Source organism: Arachis stenosperma, chromosome 7 (assembly GCF_014773155.1).
Source record: "Arachis stenosperma cultivar V10309 chromosome 7, arast.V10309.gnm1.PFL2, whole genome shotgun sequence".
Taxonomy (NCBI): domain Eukaryota; kingdom Viridiplantae; phylum Streptophyta; class Magnoliopsida; order Fabales; family Fabaceae; genus Arachis; species Arachis stenosperma.
The window spans coordinates 15,688,759-15,708,080 of record NC_080383.1 but is presented as its reverse complement, the minus strand read 5'-3'; the positions used below and the strand labels follow the sequence as shown (position 1 = coordinate 15,708,080).

Sequence of the window (19,322 nt, the reverse complement as noted above, 5' to 3'; positions counted from 1 at the left end):
TTTTTTCTTTTCTTTGTGAACTGATGGTTTATACTATTCTATCCTTTGGTGCAAAAGAAAAAAAATTTCATGCTAAAACAACATCGGCTCTATACAAAAGTGTGTTTTCAAGGTGAGGGGTGAATCGGATTCAATGGAAGTGAGGGATTTGAAACTTAGCTTTCAAGAGATGGAGAAATTTCATGATCTCTTCAATTGTAGAAGTAGCAAATTGAGAGAGAAGATAAACAAATTCCTAATTTTTTCTCTAAAAAATTGATTTTGATTTTTTTTTTTTGAGATTATTAAGTTAAGATTTGGTTTTATTTTTTTTGTTATAAAAGTTATTTTGATCACAATAATAAAAAATATTATTGAATATTTTAACAAATTAATCATAAAGATATATATATATATATATATATATATATATATATATATTATTTATAAAGATATTTTAATTTATATATCGATGTAATATTTTAAAAATAACAAAAATATAAATGATGACTAAGAAAATATAATCTATGTTAAAAAAATTTATTTGTTTGTTTCTTTATCTAATCGATATATATAAATTGAGAAAGTCTAGTAGGTTAACACTTTTATTAAAATTTGAACAACATTTAACTGATAAAAAAGAGTGAGTAATCTCACACTATTAGATATAATTTCACATAATTAAAAATATTAATGATAATTAATTGATAGTTACAAATCACAAAACTAACTTACTCCTAACACCTCTCATATAAATTAGTCACTGTAACAAAACAAATACCAAAAAATTAAAGAAAAATATAGGAAGCTAATGGAATATTTGTACAATGTGTACAATGGAGGTTTAGGGAGTATTAGAGATATAACCATTAGTGTTACCTTTTTTCATCGGCGTAAGTTTTTGAGATGAGTGGTATCATGATATAGTATAAAAGCTCTAGATCCGAAAGGTCAAGAGTTCGATCCTTATTGAACCCCAAAATAAGTTTAAGTTCGATCCTTATTGAACCCCAAAATAAGCTTAAACTTTTGGGATGATTGTTTTTATAACATGAGATGTTTATTATTCCTAATACCCCAATGATTATTCTGAATAATTAGAACAAAGACAAGCTCCAAAAGAGAATCCTAACCCAGTGTATAGGTGATATATGGATCAGCAAAAAGCAAATATATATATATATAATTAAAATATGTTATATGTCATTTTTTATTATAACTAAAATTAATTTTTTTTATCAAAAATTAAAGAGTTCTCACATTCTTCCTCTCTTTTTCTCTATCTCGCTTATTTTATCACACACTCTATATTTTTTATATATTATTATCAATAATTAATTACAAATCATCTTTATATTATTCTACAGTTGGTAGTACTCTGGCGTTAAAAATGTCGACGAAGTGTGTTATGGTACCAGTATGCATACTTCTCTCTTCTTAATATATTTTAGAAAATTATTTTTTTATAATTATATATAAAAATCAACATTTAATGTATAATTAGACCAATTATCAATTATTAATATTTTTAATCATTCTAACTATATTAATTATCAATCATTATAATTGTTAATCATTATAATATATTTTTTAATCAAACATAATCGGTGGCAAATTGATATTAATATCAACAATAACAAATTAAACGAATAAAAAACATCCTAACCTATTTTTACTTTTATCTTTTACCTTCAACATTACCTATTTTCACCCACACCAAATCCTAAACCCTATTTTCACCCAGTCTCCTTTTGCCGCCTCCTCTGAAACGCCGTCCACCGTCGTCGGTCAAGATGCGGTGTGCCACTGTCGCCACCTCGCCCAAAATGAAGACGATGTTCTATCGCTACTCCACGTCATAGTGCTGCCTCTCCTCCACGCTGCACCACTACCTCTCCTCCATGCTGCATCGTCACCTTTTCTTCACGTTGCACCGTCGCATCTCCATCTCTCCTGAAGCCCGCGAATTACCATCGCTACCTCTATTCCTTGCTCCCCATAGCAGCACCATATCTTTGTTCCCAACAACTGCGCGTTCTTGACGAGTGAGAAGGCCGTCCATCGCCCCACTGTGCTGCGTACAGCTGCACCGTCCTATTGCTCTCCTACGACATGCATTCTTGCAGAGGAAGAAGGCCGCCCGTCCTACAATCTCACCGCAACGACGCGATGCGTCTCTATCTTATCCTCGTCTTAATTCACTAAAATGGTATGACCCAAATAAGCATCCACATCTTAGTGGAAAGAACTATCCGCATACATAGTAAAATGAACATCCTGCGAAGTATGTGCATGCAGAATTCAAACAAATCAAATAAAATACTAATGGTAAACCCAATTAAACTTCAACTTTAGAATGAAAAGAACAATCTGCATACATAGTAAAATGAGCATCCGACTTAGTTGATAAGAAACAAGTAATGAGACGGCAGCAGTGGAGGCACTAGGATCGCGATATAGCTGTGGTGGCACAGGATTGCGAGAGATCGGTTGCAGAAAAGATAAAAAAGATTTGAAATTATGATTAAGGCTAATTAATTCAAAATTTGATTTTTGAAATTAAAATTAACTTTTTTTAACCTATTGTTTACATTGTTCAAAAAAAACGTTGTTCTCCGCTAGATAGACAACGGGGGGTGTGAGCAACATGAAAAACGGGCTGTACTCCCAGGCCCAATAACTATGAAAAAACACTCCAATCTAATTTTATTTTCACCTTTCACCTTCTTCATAACCTATTTTCACCCACACCAAACCTTAAACCCTATTTTTACTACAGGCTCTCAACGCCACCTCCTCTGAAATGCTGTCCACTGTCTCGGTTAAGAAACTGTGGTGCGCCGCCTTCGCCACCTCACTCAGAACGGAGATGCTGTTCTGTCGCTGCACCGCTGCCTCTCCTCCATGTCGCACCATTGCCTCTCCTCTATGTCGCATCGTCACATCTCCATCTCCCTTAATGCCCGCGAAGTGCCGTCGCTACCTCTGCCCCTGCTCCCTACAGCAACATCGTGCCTCTGTTCCAACAGCAACGCATTCTCAACGAGTGAGAATGCCGCCCATCACCCCACTATGCCGTGAACAGCTGCACCACCCTACTGCTCCCCTGCTATGCGCATTCCTGCTGAGGAAGAAGGACGTTTGTCATACAGCCGCACCGCGATGACGCGACACATCTTTACTTCATCTTTGTCTTAGTTTACTCAAATGGTATGACCCAAATAAACATCCACATCTTAGTGAAAAGAACCATTCGATTATATAGTAAAATGACCATCCTGTGGTGCATGTGCATGCATGCACAATCAAACAAATCAAGTAAAATACTAATGGTATACCCAAATAAGCATCCACTTTAGAATGAAAAGAATCATCCACATACATAATAAAATAAACATTTGACTTAGTTGATAAAAAACATGTAATGAGACAACAGTTGCAGGAGGTACCAGAATCGCGATACAACAGCGACGCCGATGGCATAAGCTTGCGAGAAAGCGATTGCGACAAAAATAAAAAAATTAAAATTATGATTAAATTTAATTAATTTAAAATTTAATTTTTTTAAATTAAAATTAACTTTTATTTTTTAATCTATTATTTACATTGTTAAAAAAAACATTGTTCCCTATACTTTCACTTAATCACAAAACGCGATGACTATTGATGTTTGTACAAGTGATGAAAGTCTTCTGCGTCCATTGTATTTGTATGTTAATATTATGGCTCTGACTCATCACAATATATATTTTTTTAAATGGTATAAAAAATATTTTTTTTTGTGTGTGAAAAATCTGATGAGTTGGATTAATATATTTTTCTAATATTATATAGTTAAAATATTAATTTGGTTAAATTTTGATAGTCCAAATGAGCAGTGGAGTTAATAACCAAATCAAAAAATCAAACAATCATTAGTTAACATATTATAAAAAATAAATTATATGTTAATTATAAAAGAATGGATTAAAAAATACTATTTCAAATATAAGAGAATTTAAATATTATAATTAATTCCCTTCGGTTTTAAATTTTTCGTTTAATTGAAGTAATTATTAGTTGTACTTTTAAATAGTTTGTCTTTCGGTGACATACTTTTAAAATAGATTATTTTGTCATTTAGTAGTTTTAAATATTAATTAATGTATATAAATACATTTTGAAATAAGGTAGAAAAAAAAAAGAAATTGAAATTCTATTTCTTTTGAATATTAAAACTCTCCACTTCAATACCAAAAACTTTTCATTAAAATTTTTTCTTAAAAAATATATACAAAAACATTATTTTATCGATAAAAATTTTTAAATATTCTCAAAAATTATTCTTTTTCTCTTGTAAGTATCTCATCCAAACACACTCTGAACAGTATTTAAACTTTTTTTCCTTCAATTTTTTTTTCTTTTCTCATCCGTATGTCTTCCCCGTTCTCTATTATACAAACCTACTCAATGAATAATAAAAATGTTATCGCACATTAAAATTAGTCATTAAAATTATATATATATATATATATATATATATATATATATATCAATCATGTATGAATATATATTAATAAATAATTATCAATCATGTATGAATATATATTAATAGATAATTTTGATAATTAATTTTAAAATTAAATTTTAAAGTAATTTTTAAATTTATATTCGATACTCAAAGTGATCTTTAAAATTAATAATTATTTAAATTCATTTTTAAAATTATTTTCTAAGACTCATAATAATTCCTAAAATAATTTTCGTTCATTCTTGCAATTAGAGATAACTAAAATGACATCATTTTATATTTATTAAAAAAAAAAGCACGCTCTCTTTCCCCGACCCTTCCCTAATTCCCTTTTTCCTTTTCCTTTCACGCTCTCTTTTCTCAACCCATTCCCAATTCTCTTTTTTCTTTTTTTTCTCCTTTTCTAATCTCAGATAATTCCTCTTTTCCTTGTCCTCCCGCTTTCTTAACTTAAGGTCTTTTTCCAAGCACATACCATAAACAGAACAAGAAAAGATTCAATTTAATTTGTCATAGCATATTAAGAATAATAATAAAATGAATTATATTGACATACAATTTTTTACTACAAAGAAAACAATAAGTAGAGCAACAATAAAACAAGCAACATCTATTTTAACAGTAAAAAATTTCGTTGACACAATTATCTAAATTATCTCCCAAAATGATGAACCAAGATCGGGATGAATTTCATTCTCACTAAATTAAAATGCAATAATTAACAAGAAAAAGAAAAGAGAGAAAATGAGAGAAAGAATGAAACAATATATGCTTCCACGGATTTGGGTTGTTCCACCTTCATCAGCATGAATCTGGATTCTTTCTACCTGGCACACAATGAGAAATGCAATAAGTTTATTGAATGATTGAAATTTTGATTACTAATAATAAGGAGTGTAATATATATGACCGCATGTAAGTTTACAAGCAACGGCGTGATTTGCCTCATGAAAAAAGACGATAACAAGCTTAAACGATGTGAGTGACAAGGTTCTCTAGAATACCAGTATAAGCACAGTGCAGACAGCAATAGTGACAAAAACAAGTTGGAGAAGGGACAGCATGCGATGTGGCACAATACCGTGACGGAGGCCGGCAACAAACAGCAACCGAGAGAAAGAAAAAGGAAAGGAAAAGAGACCCGGGTTAAAAAAAGGGGAGACTTGGATTTTTTTTTAATAAATATAAAATGACATTGTTTCAGTCGTTTTCAATAATAAAGATGAATGAAAATTGTTTTAAAAACTACTATAAGTTATGAAAGACAATTTTAAAAACAAATTTAAATAATTAGTAATTTTAAATATTATTTTAATATTAAAATATAAATTTAGAAACTATTTTAAGATTTAACCCTTAATTTTAATATATATTTAATATGGTGGTATTAATAATAATGATGATTGATCAACGATTTGTTAATTTGCTTAGTACTCTTTTTCGTTGTCTCTCCATGTGCCTGTCAATATTTAATTTGAAGCAATGAAGAATAGGAGTATCGTACGCTGGTTTTTTGTCGATTCAGGCAGTTATTGTACCAATTTTTAACATGGGGATTTAAAGTATCAACCAAACTAGATAGATGGATTCTATTGAATCAATCGATTTGTCCGATTCTCATGTAATTATTGAGTTATTATAGTTCGAATAATACTCTTTTTATAGGGTTTAATAATATATATATATATATATATATGTTTCTTTTATATCTTCTCTTAATTTTTATTGATCAATTTTAATAATAGAAAAGTGTTCAAATATATAAAAAAAATGCATATAATGTTAGAAAAAAGGAACAAAGGTAGCGTTGTATACGCTACAAAGCAATGACAATTACACATATCATATTTAAGAGTGGCAACATGTATTTTACCTGAGGCTATCCAATCCGATCCTATCCGATCGGGTAGGGTTGTCAATCTTCCGCAGTAAATAGGATAAGATACGGGTTGAGTTTTCGTGCGGGTCGGATAGGATGTGGGTTGAGTCTCAACTTTATCTGATCAACTCGCACTCTATATATGGATATGTTATATATTTATATAAAAATATGTTTCAAGTCGATGTTGAACTAAAAACCTCTCACTAAATATAAAAGATCCTTAGTCACTAAAAAAATCATTAATTGATAATTTAATATTTTTTATATAAAAATTAATTTTATTTTAAATTATCATGAAATTATATAATAATTTTGCATCTTTTTTGTAACCCGCAGGTAGGGTCGGATATCCGCAGGTTGAGAACGGATAAGATTAGGGTTAAGATATTCTCAACCCGCGAGTAAAATAGGATTAAATTTATATAAAAATGTCAATCCGCAGATAGGGTTAGGATTGGTTTCAAACCCTACTTTATTCTCCCTATTACCACCCTTAACCATATTCCACAAGCGTCTAAGCTCTCTTCTTGTACCAGAGGCGGAGCCTCACAGTGCTCCCTAAATATTAATTTTTTATATATAAAATTTTTTTTAACAACAAAAAAGTCGACACAAATTTTTTTGAGATTTATTTAATTAAATAAATGCTATGATGCTTAAAACATAGTATTTATTTATTAAAAAAAATTAAAAAAATAGTATTTAATTTAAAAATACAACAATAAATGATTTTTAAAAAATTAAAATTTATTACAAAAAATAAATTAAACAAAATTTAGACACTAATGCATAGATACTATAGAATTGGCCATTTAATATATACTCATCCATCATTTATTCATGTGTCAAGATGTACGAAACCTACCTTCCATGATTAATCCGACCAAATTAAGATCTGGGGCACAAAAATTTTTCCACTTTCAATACAAAAGTGATAGACTTATATAAAATCAACAAAAGCTTAAAGGATAAAAACGTTATAGGAAATTAAATTAACTTTTCTAATTAATAATCATTCATTAAAACAATAAAAAATATTAAAAATTTATATTTTAATAAAAAGATAAAAAAAAACAAAGAATGTTGATCATTTAAATAAAATAAATAAAAAAATTATTAATTTCTTAATATTTTTAAATAAAATAAAAATTAAATTAAATTCAAATTGCTACCTAATATAATTAATTATTTTGTATAAAATTAATAATTAAAAAATATTAAATAATAATTTAACTAAATCTATTAAATTATATAACAGTTTTCAAATATTAACTCTCCCTATATAATTGTATATAAATTTTTACTTCAATTAATTATTAGTTAAAGACATAAAGTTAACCTGCATGCTTCCTCCAATCACCAAAATACATCATCATGCGTCACCATTTCACCGTTATCGGAGAACAAACCGGAACGATCATTACTGTAAACCTGTGGTGGTTGTGATGGTGGTTCAGGTGGTCCAGTACAACCCTCGTTCACACCAGATTGTTGCTCCAGCTGCGGCTCCACCTGCACCCGCATCACTTCATCTTCTTCCTGATCATCATCTTCTTCTTCTTCTTCCTCAAACGGTAGCCTTTCATACGTGGCATTAGCAAACGTTGCTGCAACCACCATCACTGGTCCACAAGCCACCAGCGGTCCTACCACCCTACCGCCAACCACCTCCCCTTGAACTCCGGCGAGGTAAACCGTTAGTCCGGTGGCGCTCGGCGGGGATGGCGGGGGAAGAATCGCACCGGAGAGGGAAAGGATCTGGAAAGTTCCTTGGAGTGAAACGACACCTCCGGGCGCCGCGGGCTGCCCGAGATTGACGTCAGTGACAGTGCCGGTTCCGCTTAGCACGGCGACGCCACGGTGACGACGGGTTGCGAAAGTGGAAAGGGAATCAGCCACGTCTGCTCCGTCGCTGATCTCTAGAATATGACTTTGAAGGGCGTTTGGGAGCTCCTCCTTAATCACTAGCGGTTGTTTTGGCTTGTTCTTTGACCCCGGTGGCCGGCCTCGTGGCCTGCGGCCTCTTCCTTCTCTTCGCTCCGCCGCGCTGGAGTTGTTATTGTCATCGCCGCCATCGTTGTTGTCTTGGTCGCCGTTGGTGCTGCTTGTTGGAGTGTTGTGGGGTGGTTCTTCATCCCACCAACGCTTTGCCATGTTTTACGCTTAAAATAATAGCTATAAAAATAAATAAATAAAAGGTTATTGAGTGACGTGTAAACTATTTGTATATATGTATCAAAATCGGAGAAATTGGGATCTCTCTATGCATATATTAATGAACTCCATAAGCTAAAAGAGTTGAGAAGCGAGAATGAACGAACCTAGCAAAGTATTATTTTAAAGGGAACGATGATAGCTTCTTTTCTTTGAAGAAAAATTAACGCGGAAAAAAGGGAAAATGGGGGAACGACTTGGACATAGCTAGAAATTAAGAGAGGAAAATGCTGGCTCAATAAGCACGTGATGTTCTTTCTCATAAGGAGTGTTCATATAATGACATGATGTTTTCATAATAAGAAGCAATGGCTCAAGCCCTCGTGGGCAACGAGGTTGTTTTGGCTGTCATGTATGTCCTTTGATTTTGTGAGAAAATTAGAAAGGTAAATGTATGTATGTAAAATGAGATAAATTCAAATTTAATGTATGTAATTTATATAAATTTGGGTAAATTATATTTTTTTATTTCTGCAGTTTATTAAAAATTTAAAAAATATCCCTAAGTTTTAATTTATCTCAATTTTGTTTTAAAAAATTTTTATTTGCATCAATTCTATCCTTTTAGTTAACAACGTTTAAATTATTAATAGATTTAGTGGACACAGAGAAATCAAAGAAAAAATAGACTCAAATGAACATACTTAAAGGGAGGAAAACGTCGCGCCATTCTCTTCAATCTGCTGCGGCAACATTGCAAAAGGACGCTGGTGGTGACGCCGTTGACGCCGAGCGGCGATTCTGGGCGAAATGACAAAGCAACCGTGACGCAATTCAACCTTCAACGAGGAGAACAGAGACCTTCGTCACTGGCGAGGAGCAGATAACGAGAAAAATAAGTAGAAAGACGCTTTCAAGATGAGGGAGACAAGTGCGTTGAAACCTACGCAGCCACATCCACTAATCGTCAATGAAGCAGTCACAGTGAGACATTGAGGTAGCGTCGTTTTGAGCAAGAGGTTCTAACGAGGTAGGCTACCATTTTCATTTTGAAAATGCAATGTTTGAATGATTAAGATTTCGAGTTTTTTATTTCTCTTGGTTGCAGTTTAGAATTTTATTACAGTGAGGGATTTAGGGTTTTAGTTGATAATGCTCTGTTTTTGTGAAATTGCCATGCTTGCATACTCTGTTTTATTGAATGATTAGTTAGTCTATTCTAAAAAGTTTTTTATAATGGCAGGAATGGATTATTTTAGTGTTAGAATTCATCATAGGAATATGTTTTGTAATGATAAGAATAAAAATGAATATATTGATGGTGAAGTGACAATAATTGATTGATGTTGTAGAGATTAATGGAGTATTATAGAGACTTATGATGTGATTAAAAAATTTGAGTACATTGTTAAGAATATTGGGGTACTATGGTATAAAGATGCTGAGTTAAAGTTAAAAGGGTTGAAGATATTAAGGGGTGATGGAGAAGTAATAGAAATGGTAAATATAGGAGTTGAAAAAAAGGTGGTTGATTTGTATGTAGTGCATAACACTTCGGTCCCTGATGATTTCTATTATGACATTGGTTATTTAGATGTTGGTGGTGGGAGCAAAGTTGTTGAGAAAGAATATGTGGAACCTGATTGTAGGTCAAGTAATGAGACCAAAATATTTCAGTGGAAGTCAAAAGTGGGGAGTTAAAGACGGAGGCCCAAATTCATGGAATGCTCGATGTCCATTTAAATGTTGAAAAAGGGGTCTAGAATATTATTGATGGACAAGAGGAAGAGAAAGACAATGATAAAAAGAATAGTAAAAAAGAGGGTGACAGTAATGACCTGGATTATGAGGTTAATTCTGATTTCCATTTTAGTAATAATGAAGATGATTATTATGGAGATAATGAGCTATTTGATGTTGATATAACTATTGAGGAGATGCATCGGGACATAAAGAAGTCTAAAAAAATTAATACTGCAGTGGAAAAACTAAAAAAAATAAGGAGGCTATTGAAAAGAGAATGAGGTATGGTTTAAGCGATGACAAAGGGTTGAACAGTGATGAATTAGAGGAGATATCAAGTGAAGATCATGAAGACAGCAAGAAGAGAAAATTTTCTATTTACAAGGAATTGAAGAATATAAGCAATTATAAGTGGGAGATTGAAACTCTCTATGCAATAAGAGAGGAGTTCAAGAAAGTTGTGACATCATATGCTATGCACACTGGGAGAAACATAAAATTTTCAGTGGTAGACAATGTCCGGATGAGAGCTAAGTGTGGTGATGGATGTGAATAATTTGCATATGCGGTGAAATTGGTAAATGAAGATAGTTAGTAGCTAAGAACGGTTAATGATCATCACTCTTATAACACTGTATTTGACATAAAAGTGATGAAGTCAAAGTGGCTAGCTAAGGTTTTCAAGCGGAAGGTGGAGGAGAATTTCAAACTAAAACTAGACACTATACAAGGCAGGACTCTTAACAAGTGGAATATGCAGATTTCAAGAGCAAAGACATTCTAGGCAAAACAAATTGCACTGGTTGACATTAATGAAACTTTCAAAGAGCAGTGATAAACCGCTATTTTACGGTTTTTCTTATGCTTAATTCAGTAGATTTTATCCATCATTCTCACACTTATTCATAGAAATCGCATGTTTTACATTTGCCTTAAATTTGATATGTTTAATCCTCTCTTATTACCATTCGATGCCGTGATATGTCTGTTAAGTGTTTTCAGAGTTTATAGGGCAGGAATGGCTTAGAGGATGGAAAGGAAGCATGCAAAAGTGGAAGGAGTACAAGAAATTGAAGGAATTGCAAAACTGTCAAGCCTGACCTCTTCGTATTAAATCAGACATAACTTGAGCTACAGAGGTTCGAATGATGCGGTTCCAGTTGCGTTGGAAAGCTAACATTTGGAGCTTCGCAATGATATACAATTTGTCATAGTTGCCTTGCTGTTAGGTGACGCGTACGCGTGCATGACGCGTACGCGTGGATGGTGCGGCAGACAAGCAATGCGTACGCGTGGGCGACACGTACGCGTGACGGAGCCACGTGCTGTACGTATCAGAAATTGTTAGGAGTGATTTCTGGGCTATTTTGGCCCAGTTTCAAGTCCGAAAACACTGATTAGAGGCTACAGAGTGGAGGAATCAAACAGACACTTCTCATTCACATAATTTTAGATTTTAGATGTAGTTTCTAGAGAGAGGGGCTCTCTCCTCTCTCTAGGTTTTAGGGTTTATCTTAGTTTTAGATTTATTTCTTCTCAAATTCAGGCTCAATGTTCCTTTAATTTAATTTCTCTTCTATTTTTATTTATTCTAGTATTTCATTTCATCTATTCCTCTTATTGATTTCTCTATTTTTCCAATTTAGTTTATGAATTCTCTATGTTAGATTCAATTTCCTTATTAATGTAATTTGAGATATTTCATGTTTATTGCTTGCTTCTTCATTTGTTGTTATTGAATCCTTGCTATTGGTTGCTTAGATTTAATATTCTCTTGTTAGTTTTCTATACTTTTATTTTGTGCCTACCAAGTGTTTGACAAAATACTTGGTTGGATTCTAAATTAGACTTATCTCCTCTTGGCTTTGGTTGAGTAATTGGTGACACTTGAGTTATCAAACTCCTTTGTTGATTGATAATTGAAAATTGCTAGTTGATTTGGATTCCACTAAAGCTAGTATTTCCTTAGGAGTTGACTAGGACTTGAGGAATCAAATTGATTCATCCACTTGACTTTACTTCATAATTAAAGGGTTAACTAAGTGGGAGCAATAAACAATTCTCATCACTATTAAGGACGATAATAAGGATAGGACTTCCAATTCTCATTCATTGCCAAGAGCTTTTATAGTTGTTAGTTTGTTTCATTTGCAATTTATTTTTCTTATTTCTTATTCAAAAACCCCAAAAAGATATAATCTCATAACTAATAATAAATACACTTCCCTACAATTTCTTTGAGAGACGATCCGAGGTTTGAATACTTCGGTTATTATTTTTTGGGGTTTGTTACTTGTGACAACCAAATTTTTGTATGAAAGGATTATTGTTGGTTTAGAAACTATACTTACAACGAGAATTTATTGTAAAATTCTAGACCACACAAAATTTCGATCATTAAGCAATATAGAATACTTTATTACTATTGCCATGAGTTACTGAGGACCAAACCTGGTTCATTTGTGAAGCTGCAAGTTCAATTACTTCCAACAGCCCAAATTGAATATCCCAATACATCAATGGACTTAAGACCATAATTTCATAGGATTTACATCTGTTTAAAGGCTTGTAAGGAGAGTTTCATAAAGTGTAGGTTCATGATAGGGCTTGATGACTATTTTTTGAATACTAAGTATAGAGGGTGGCTATTAGTTGCCATAGGATGGGATCCGAATGATCAAATGCTGCCTATTGCATATACAGACGTGGAAGCCGAGATAAAAGATTCATGAAAATGATTCTTTTCAAACGTGATTGAAGACATAAGAGAGGATAAATTATTACGAAACACATTTATGTCTGACAAAAAAAAGTAATCTAAAAACTAGTTGCCTTTGTCTGTACTTTATATTAATATTAGTATAAAATAATTCTACTCCTTATTCTTTTGCGAATTTTAAATTTTGTACTTTATGTTAATATGAGATTTAAATTTGGCACCTTATATTGTTGTGAAATTAAATTATGCACCTTGTACGGTAGTGAATTTAAGATTCTAAATTTATATTGTTATCTATTTATCTGTATATACAGGGCTTAGTCCCCAACTTTTGATGAATTATTTTCAAGTGTTGATAATAAATTCTGTGTGAAACATCTTTATACCAACTTCAAAAATAATTTTCATGCCTAAACCTTAAGAAAAGGATGTGAAGAGCTACTAAATGTGCATATCTAGTAATATGAGAGAAGGAGTTGACGGATATTCGAAAAATTAGTGAGTGTGCATATCGACACTTGATAGGAATTCGTATGAAGTATTAGACTAAATCAAAGTTCGAATTTTATCTTAAGTGTGATGTTGTTGTCAATAACATGTGTGAAAGCTTTAATTATGTAATTGTTGAGTCTAGGAAAAAACTAATATTGACAATGCTAGAAGATATTAAAGTTTATTTGATGAAGAGATAAACCGAAAATAGAAAATTAATTGAGAAGTATAAGGATGACATTATTCCTAGAATTAAGCTTAAGTTACAAAAAAAATTGATGCTTCTAGGTGGTGGTTTCTAGTAGTTGATGGAATTTTAAAGTTTGAGATGACAAGAGGTAAGGACAAGTTTGTTTTAGATCTTCTGAAGAAAGAATATTTTTGTAGAAAGTTTTAGATGACCGATTTGTCTTGTCCACATGTAGTCAGTACAATTAATTATGCTAAAGATGATATTAGAAAGTATGTTGCAAGCTACTATACGAAAGCTGTTTACCTGGCTTGTTATACCCCATGATTAACCCTTGTATTGGACACACTATGTGGGAAAAAATCTCTTGTCCATATGTGATACTTCCACCACACAGAGTGTCTATTGGGAGGTCCAACAAGAAAAGAGTAAGAGGGAAGGGTGAAGAACCACAAAGTCCAAGCAAATCTAGACTCGATTTACAATAAAAATGCTCTCATTGTTTAAAATTGGGTCACAATAAGGGAGGCTGCCCCTTAAAAGACCAAGCGTGTGAGTAATTGACGTTAAAATTTTTCTATATTTAGTATTCTATGTTGTGTTGTGTAGCTCATACTAATTGTGATTGTTACTTTTTTGTTGATGTCCATGGTAGAAAATAACTAATGCAACACCATTAGCATCGTCAGCCCAAAACAACACAACTGAAAATGCTGGATCTGTTTGGTCAGCGCATAGGGAGACCAAATTGGGCAATGCTGCTACAAGGCCTAACATCCAACATAAAGAACACAAAAAAATTTAGCCACCAAAACTAATTAAGATGCTTAGGAGTAACTCAACCTCAAGTGCACAAAGTCAACCCTCATCACAAGAAAACTAGACTCAAAGTGCTCTCACTGGATTATAGTTGCGCCCTAATTATATTTAGTGTTTGTTTTTTAAGAATAAAAAATGTTGGTGTTTTATATTAAATTATTTAGACCAACTACTATGTTGCAACTGAATTATTTTGATAATAAATTATGTTATTTATAGATCATTTTGGTTATAACTTATATTATTTAGTGATATTTTTATAATAACTTATGTTATTTTGATAATGACTTATGTAATGAATTATTTTATACATTTTTTATTAGTACACTATTGAAATTGTGTCTTATTATATTTATTTGTATTATCTAAGATGATTGACGGTAACAAAGTATTAATGTCAATTTTAAATCAAAACTATTTTAATTCTTTTATGGATATTTTTGAAACATAAAACGAAATTCAGGACAATTTCATTAAAAAATTTTTGCATTGAGTACACTTTTGAAACTTGTTACACATGTCCATACAAGTATTACTTCTGCTAATTGCAGTAGTTCCATATGCATCAATACTCCAACCTCAAATGGATTCCATCATTCTTCCACAAATAAAACATAAAAGTCACCATAAACCCACAATAGATTGCATTTAGTATATGTTAATTTAGTTTTCATGGTGAAAATCTTCTTCTTTAATCTTGTAATCTCAGCCTTTTGTATTGTTGCTTTTCCATCTGCCCAAGCAAAGAAAGTGCATTTCTTCCAAATTTGCAACATAAACCAAAAACACTTGAGAAAATCTATGAAGACATATCAAAATAAAATCATTGAAACTGACATCAAAGTATACACAACTCCAAAATTTTCGATCGAGATTCTCTGATGTCTTCGACCATCTCAACATAAGGAGTTCACTAGAATTGTATGTAAGTTTTTGTCATCGCTTACTGCTTTTATGTGATGATGTAGAGTTTTGAAAAGTCATGTGTTATAGTTTTTTTCTTGTTTTCACAAAAAATGAAAAAAAAAAGTAACAGTAATAGTAGATGAAGTAAAAATAAATTATAAGATTTAGCTAGATTAAAATTTTTACTTTTTAATTTTTTATATGACTCAGATACCTAATTGCCACATCAGATATCTTGTTTTGCCATGCCACTAACGTGTGTTAATGATTTGACCGTTTTAATGCCCAGGAGTAAAATTGATGTAAATAAAATATTTTTGGTATAAAAGTGAGACAAATTAAAATTTAGGAATATTTTTGAAATTTTTAATAAATTTTAGAAACAAAAAGTATACTTTACCCAGCAAATTTTATGTGTGTATCTAATTACTAATAACATATTAGGCATACACTAAAATTAGCTACATACTAAAATAAGTTATTAATATAAAATATATAGTAGATTATAAATATACACTAAAATTGAATTAAACAATACATGTATTGTAAGACCCAAGACTTTTGAAAAGTTCTATTTTGAACTAATCTCAAATTATATATGTTTATTTATAGTTTTAATTTCAAAAATTATTTTTATTGAAAAATAGTTAAAGGCAATTAATTGGATTTAAAATAAATTAAGATTTTTATCTAAACTCTATTCCTAAGGATTATTTTCCTATTTATGATTTAAAGTTTTAGAGATTTGAAAATAATGGAGTTTGGCTATTTAAATTAGAATTTTGTCTAATTTTATAATTATTGAATTATTTTCTATATTTAAATTATAAAATTAGTGGTTATGAAATAATAAGAATTTTATAAGATTTGATTTTAGATAATTTAATTTATATCATTTAATACTTTAAGTTAAAGATAAAGAAAAATTAATTATATTATCATGAATTTTCAATTAGAGTAATTTATTGAAAATCAATTAGTATTTTTATACTACAAATAATATTTTAAAGTAACTTTAGAGATTAAATTAGTTTTTCAATATTAATATCTTATGCTCTAATTTTATTAAAATTATCAAATTATCCTTATACCTAATTTTTACCAAAACCCTAAATCCCCAAAATATCACGCTAATCCTAATTCTACCCTAACCCTTAGCCACCACCGCCACACCCCCCAAACCCTTCAGCCAAACTTCAGCCACTAACCAAGAAAGAAATGAAAAAAAAAAAAGAAAGAAAGGGGGAAAGAGGGAACGGGAGAGCAGAGGGGAAGAGAGATCGGTGAGGGAGAAGAGTAGAGGGAGGAGCTACATCGCCATCACCGGCCTTGGGCTCGCCGCCGTTCATACCCCGTTGCGTCACCACCCAGCCGTCTCCAGCCCACCGCCAGTCGCTGTTGTCTTCACCAAGGGAGGAGAGAGAAAAAGGCGAACGCGAGGAGAGAGAGAGAGAGGGAGCTCGCGAGGAAGCTGCCGCCTTCGAAGCTGGGTTCGTCGTTGCCGTTAGAGTCCGCATCACTATCGAACTTGCTGCTGTCACCGAGGGGAAGCCCGTCGCCGCCAGCTTCGTCGGGTCCCCGCCGCCGAGCCCGTCTTTGCCACCGCCACTGGAAGCGCGAAGAGAGAACGCGCGAGGGAAACTGTCGCAGAGCTACCGTCGCCGCCGCGTTGCTGGGCTCGCCGTCGTCCTGCCCGCGCGGCTGCTGCGTTGCCGGAGCTCCTCGCCGCCGCTGTTGACGATGGAAACTGCCTTCCAAGCCTGTGTCTGTTGGTAAGCCCTAACCCTGCTTCAGCTTCTTTATTCGTTAAGTTTACCTCTACCGTGAGAATTGTCGCTGAGGTTGTCTGTGCTAGGTTATACGGTCACCACGAGTTTCTCTGTCGCCGTCCAAACTGCCACCAGAAGGATCCACCACAGCCTCCTCTGTTCTTGTCTTCGAATTAGAACTGCCCTTTTCCACTGAATATGTAACTCCTCTATTCCTGCTTTGCTGCCATTTTATTCCTCTGCTATGATCTTTGAATTATGACCGCATATGTCTCTGTTTTAATTCTGCTAAGGTCTGTTTGAAAAATTAAAATGGGTGCTGCTGCCACCGGTTCGGTCACATTGGAATCACTGCTGCTGCCATAAAACAGAAAGGGAAGGGAGTTACTATGTTTAACCTGTGTGAATTCAACTAGTTGAGGTAGGGGTTTTTCTTAAATCTATTTTACATTACAGGGTTGTTATAAATCGATATTAACGCGTAAAATACTTTCTTGTGATTTCGTGAGTCTTATGAATTGAATTGAGTTATTTCGGTTGAATGAGTTCATTAGTTTGATTTGATATTAAACCCGATTTGATATTGGAATTTGATTTTAAAATAAACTTGGAAAAGACTTGATATTTGAAAACGGGTTATTTATTGAGAATGATTTGCTATTTTGGAAAATAATTCAAAAAGTGTTTGAGGGAATGGTTTGGTTTGAAACTGTTTGAGAAAACCGAGAATTCTTAACTATTGATTGATCTGTTGGTTGAAGTCGGTTTAAATTATGATTCATAGGATTTGTTGATTGAATTCTGGATTTTGTAATTTCCTTAGGTTTTGTACTGTTGTTTTGATAATGGTTGCTGGAAGTGATTTGACTGATTAACAGGTGTTTGGTAGGTGTTTGGTTTGGTTTGGTTGGGACCCGAACAGGGTGGCAGAATCCGAATTTTAGAGGAGATGCTGCCAAAATTTTATAAAATTGGAAGTTTTGTTTGAAGTAATTGTTTAAAAAGATTTAGTTCTTAAACGTTATTTGTTTTGGACTGATTTATTTAGAAAAGAAAGAATTATGTTTTGAATAGAGAGTGTCGATTAACGGAAAGAAGGATGATAATGATTGATTTGAAATATGATTTTTGAATGAATTTGGAAATGGGATATGGATTGACGAATGATGATGATATTGAGAATGATTTAGATATTGATGAATGATGAATGAATTATTTATGTGGCTTATGAATTTGAAATATCTGAGATACGAGGTTCCCTGGATTAAGTGTCGTGGCTTGCCACCATGTGTACCAGGTTGAAAACTCGATACTCTGTTGACCCTACGACGTAAGTGTGACCGGGCACTATATAAATTCCCGGGAATGTTACCCCCATTGAGCAATATTGATTATTTGAGAAAAAACTATACATAGACTCTTGGGGATGCACGTCGGGGGACAGTCTAAGGACAATTCAGACTTGTCGGGTTGGCTGGATAACCGACAGATGAGCCTCATCAGCCATAGGACAGGCATGCATCATATGCATTTGTATGCTTTGCTTGGGTTTGAACTTGTTTTGGTTTGCCTAATTGCTAAACTGTTCTTAACTGCTACTTGGACTATTTGCTGTAACTGCTACCTACTTGTGCTTTCCTTGTCTGTCTTGCCTGTGTTTGTCCTGGCGTGCTACATTTGAGAATGAACTTTGGTGCTGAATTAATGATTGTGTTGTTTGATTGCGTGGTTGGTTTCTGATTGAGATTTTTCTTATAAGAAAGGAAAGGTTTTGGATTTTTGATAGATTAAACGTTTCTTTGAAAAGGTTTGAACGATTACCTACTGGTTTTTAAAAGATTCATAAGGCAATGATAATCACTGAGTTTGAAAACAGTTTTCTTATTAAATATCTTCTTATGACAACTTTGAAACTGCGTGGTGAGACCGTGTGGTTAGGTTCTCACCCCCTACAGCTTTAACTTTTCAGGAACCGGATGAAGAAGCATTAAGAAGAGTTATACTGCGTCTGGTTTATAAGATGTTGTATTAATTAGATGTTTTCTCCCCTCGTCTTTGTTATTACAAGTGTGTAAGAGGGATAGGAATTGTATGTTTTATATGTATATTATATTATGAGTTATTATGTAAAGAGTCTTGTATATGAATCTATGCCTGCT

At 32.8% G+C, this 19,322-nt stretch overlaps 1 protein-coding gene and 1 long non-coding RNA gene across 5 annotated transcripts; one reads left to right on the top strand and one right to left on the bottom strand.

Annotated features, from left to right (window-relative positions):
- Positions 1-4,845: 4,845 nt before the first annotated feature.
- On the bottom strand, positions 4,846-8,861 carry LOC130940405 (AT-hook motif nuclear-localized protein 15-like). Of its 4 annotated transcripts, none has more exons than XR_009070298.1 (4): positions 8,693-8,861; positions 7,711-8,546; positions 6,363-7,266; positions 5,058-5,316 (listed from the first exon to the last, which is right to left on the bottom strand). XR_009070298.1 is itself a non-coding variant. In XM_057868535.1 (3 exons), the coding sequence occupies exon 2, from the start codon at positions 8,523-8,525 to the stop codon at positions 7,728-7,730; it is 798 nt and encodes a 265-aa protein (XP_057724518.1). In that variant the 5' UTR covers positions 8,526-8,546; positions 8,693-8,861; the 3' UTR covers positions 5,060-5,316; positions 7,711-7,727. The 4 variants fall into 4 exon arrangements, 1 of the variants encoding a protein (XP_057724518.1); XR_009070299.1 differs by having other exon boundaries at positions 5,060-5,316; positions 6,363-6,504; XR_009070297.1 differs by having other exon boundaries at positions 4,846-5,316; positions 6,363-8,546.
- Positions 8,862-17,288: 8,427 nt separating this feature from the next.
- On the top strand, positions 17,289-19,322 carry LOC130941943 (uncharacterized). Its single transcript, XR_009070741.1, has 3 exons — positions 17,289-17,363; positions 17,457-17,584; positions 19,133-19,322. It is a non-coding gene; the product is annotated as an uncharacterized LOC130941943 (long non-coding RNA).

Excerpts from the sequence above, each read along its gene's own strand:
- LOC130940405 (XM_057868535.1), bottom strand. The coding sequence starts at position 8,525 with ATGGCAAAGCGTTGGTGGGATGAAGAACCACCCCACAACACTCCAACA.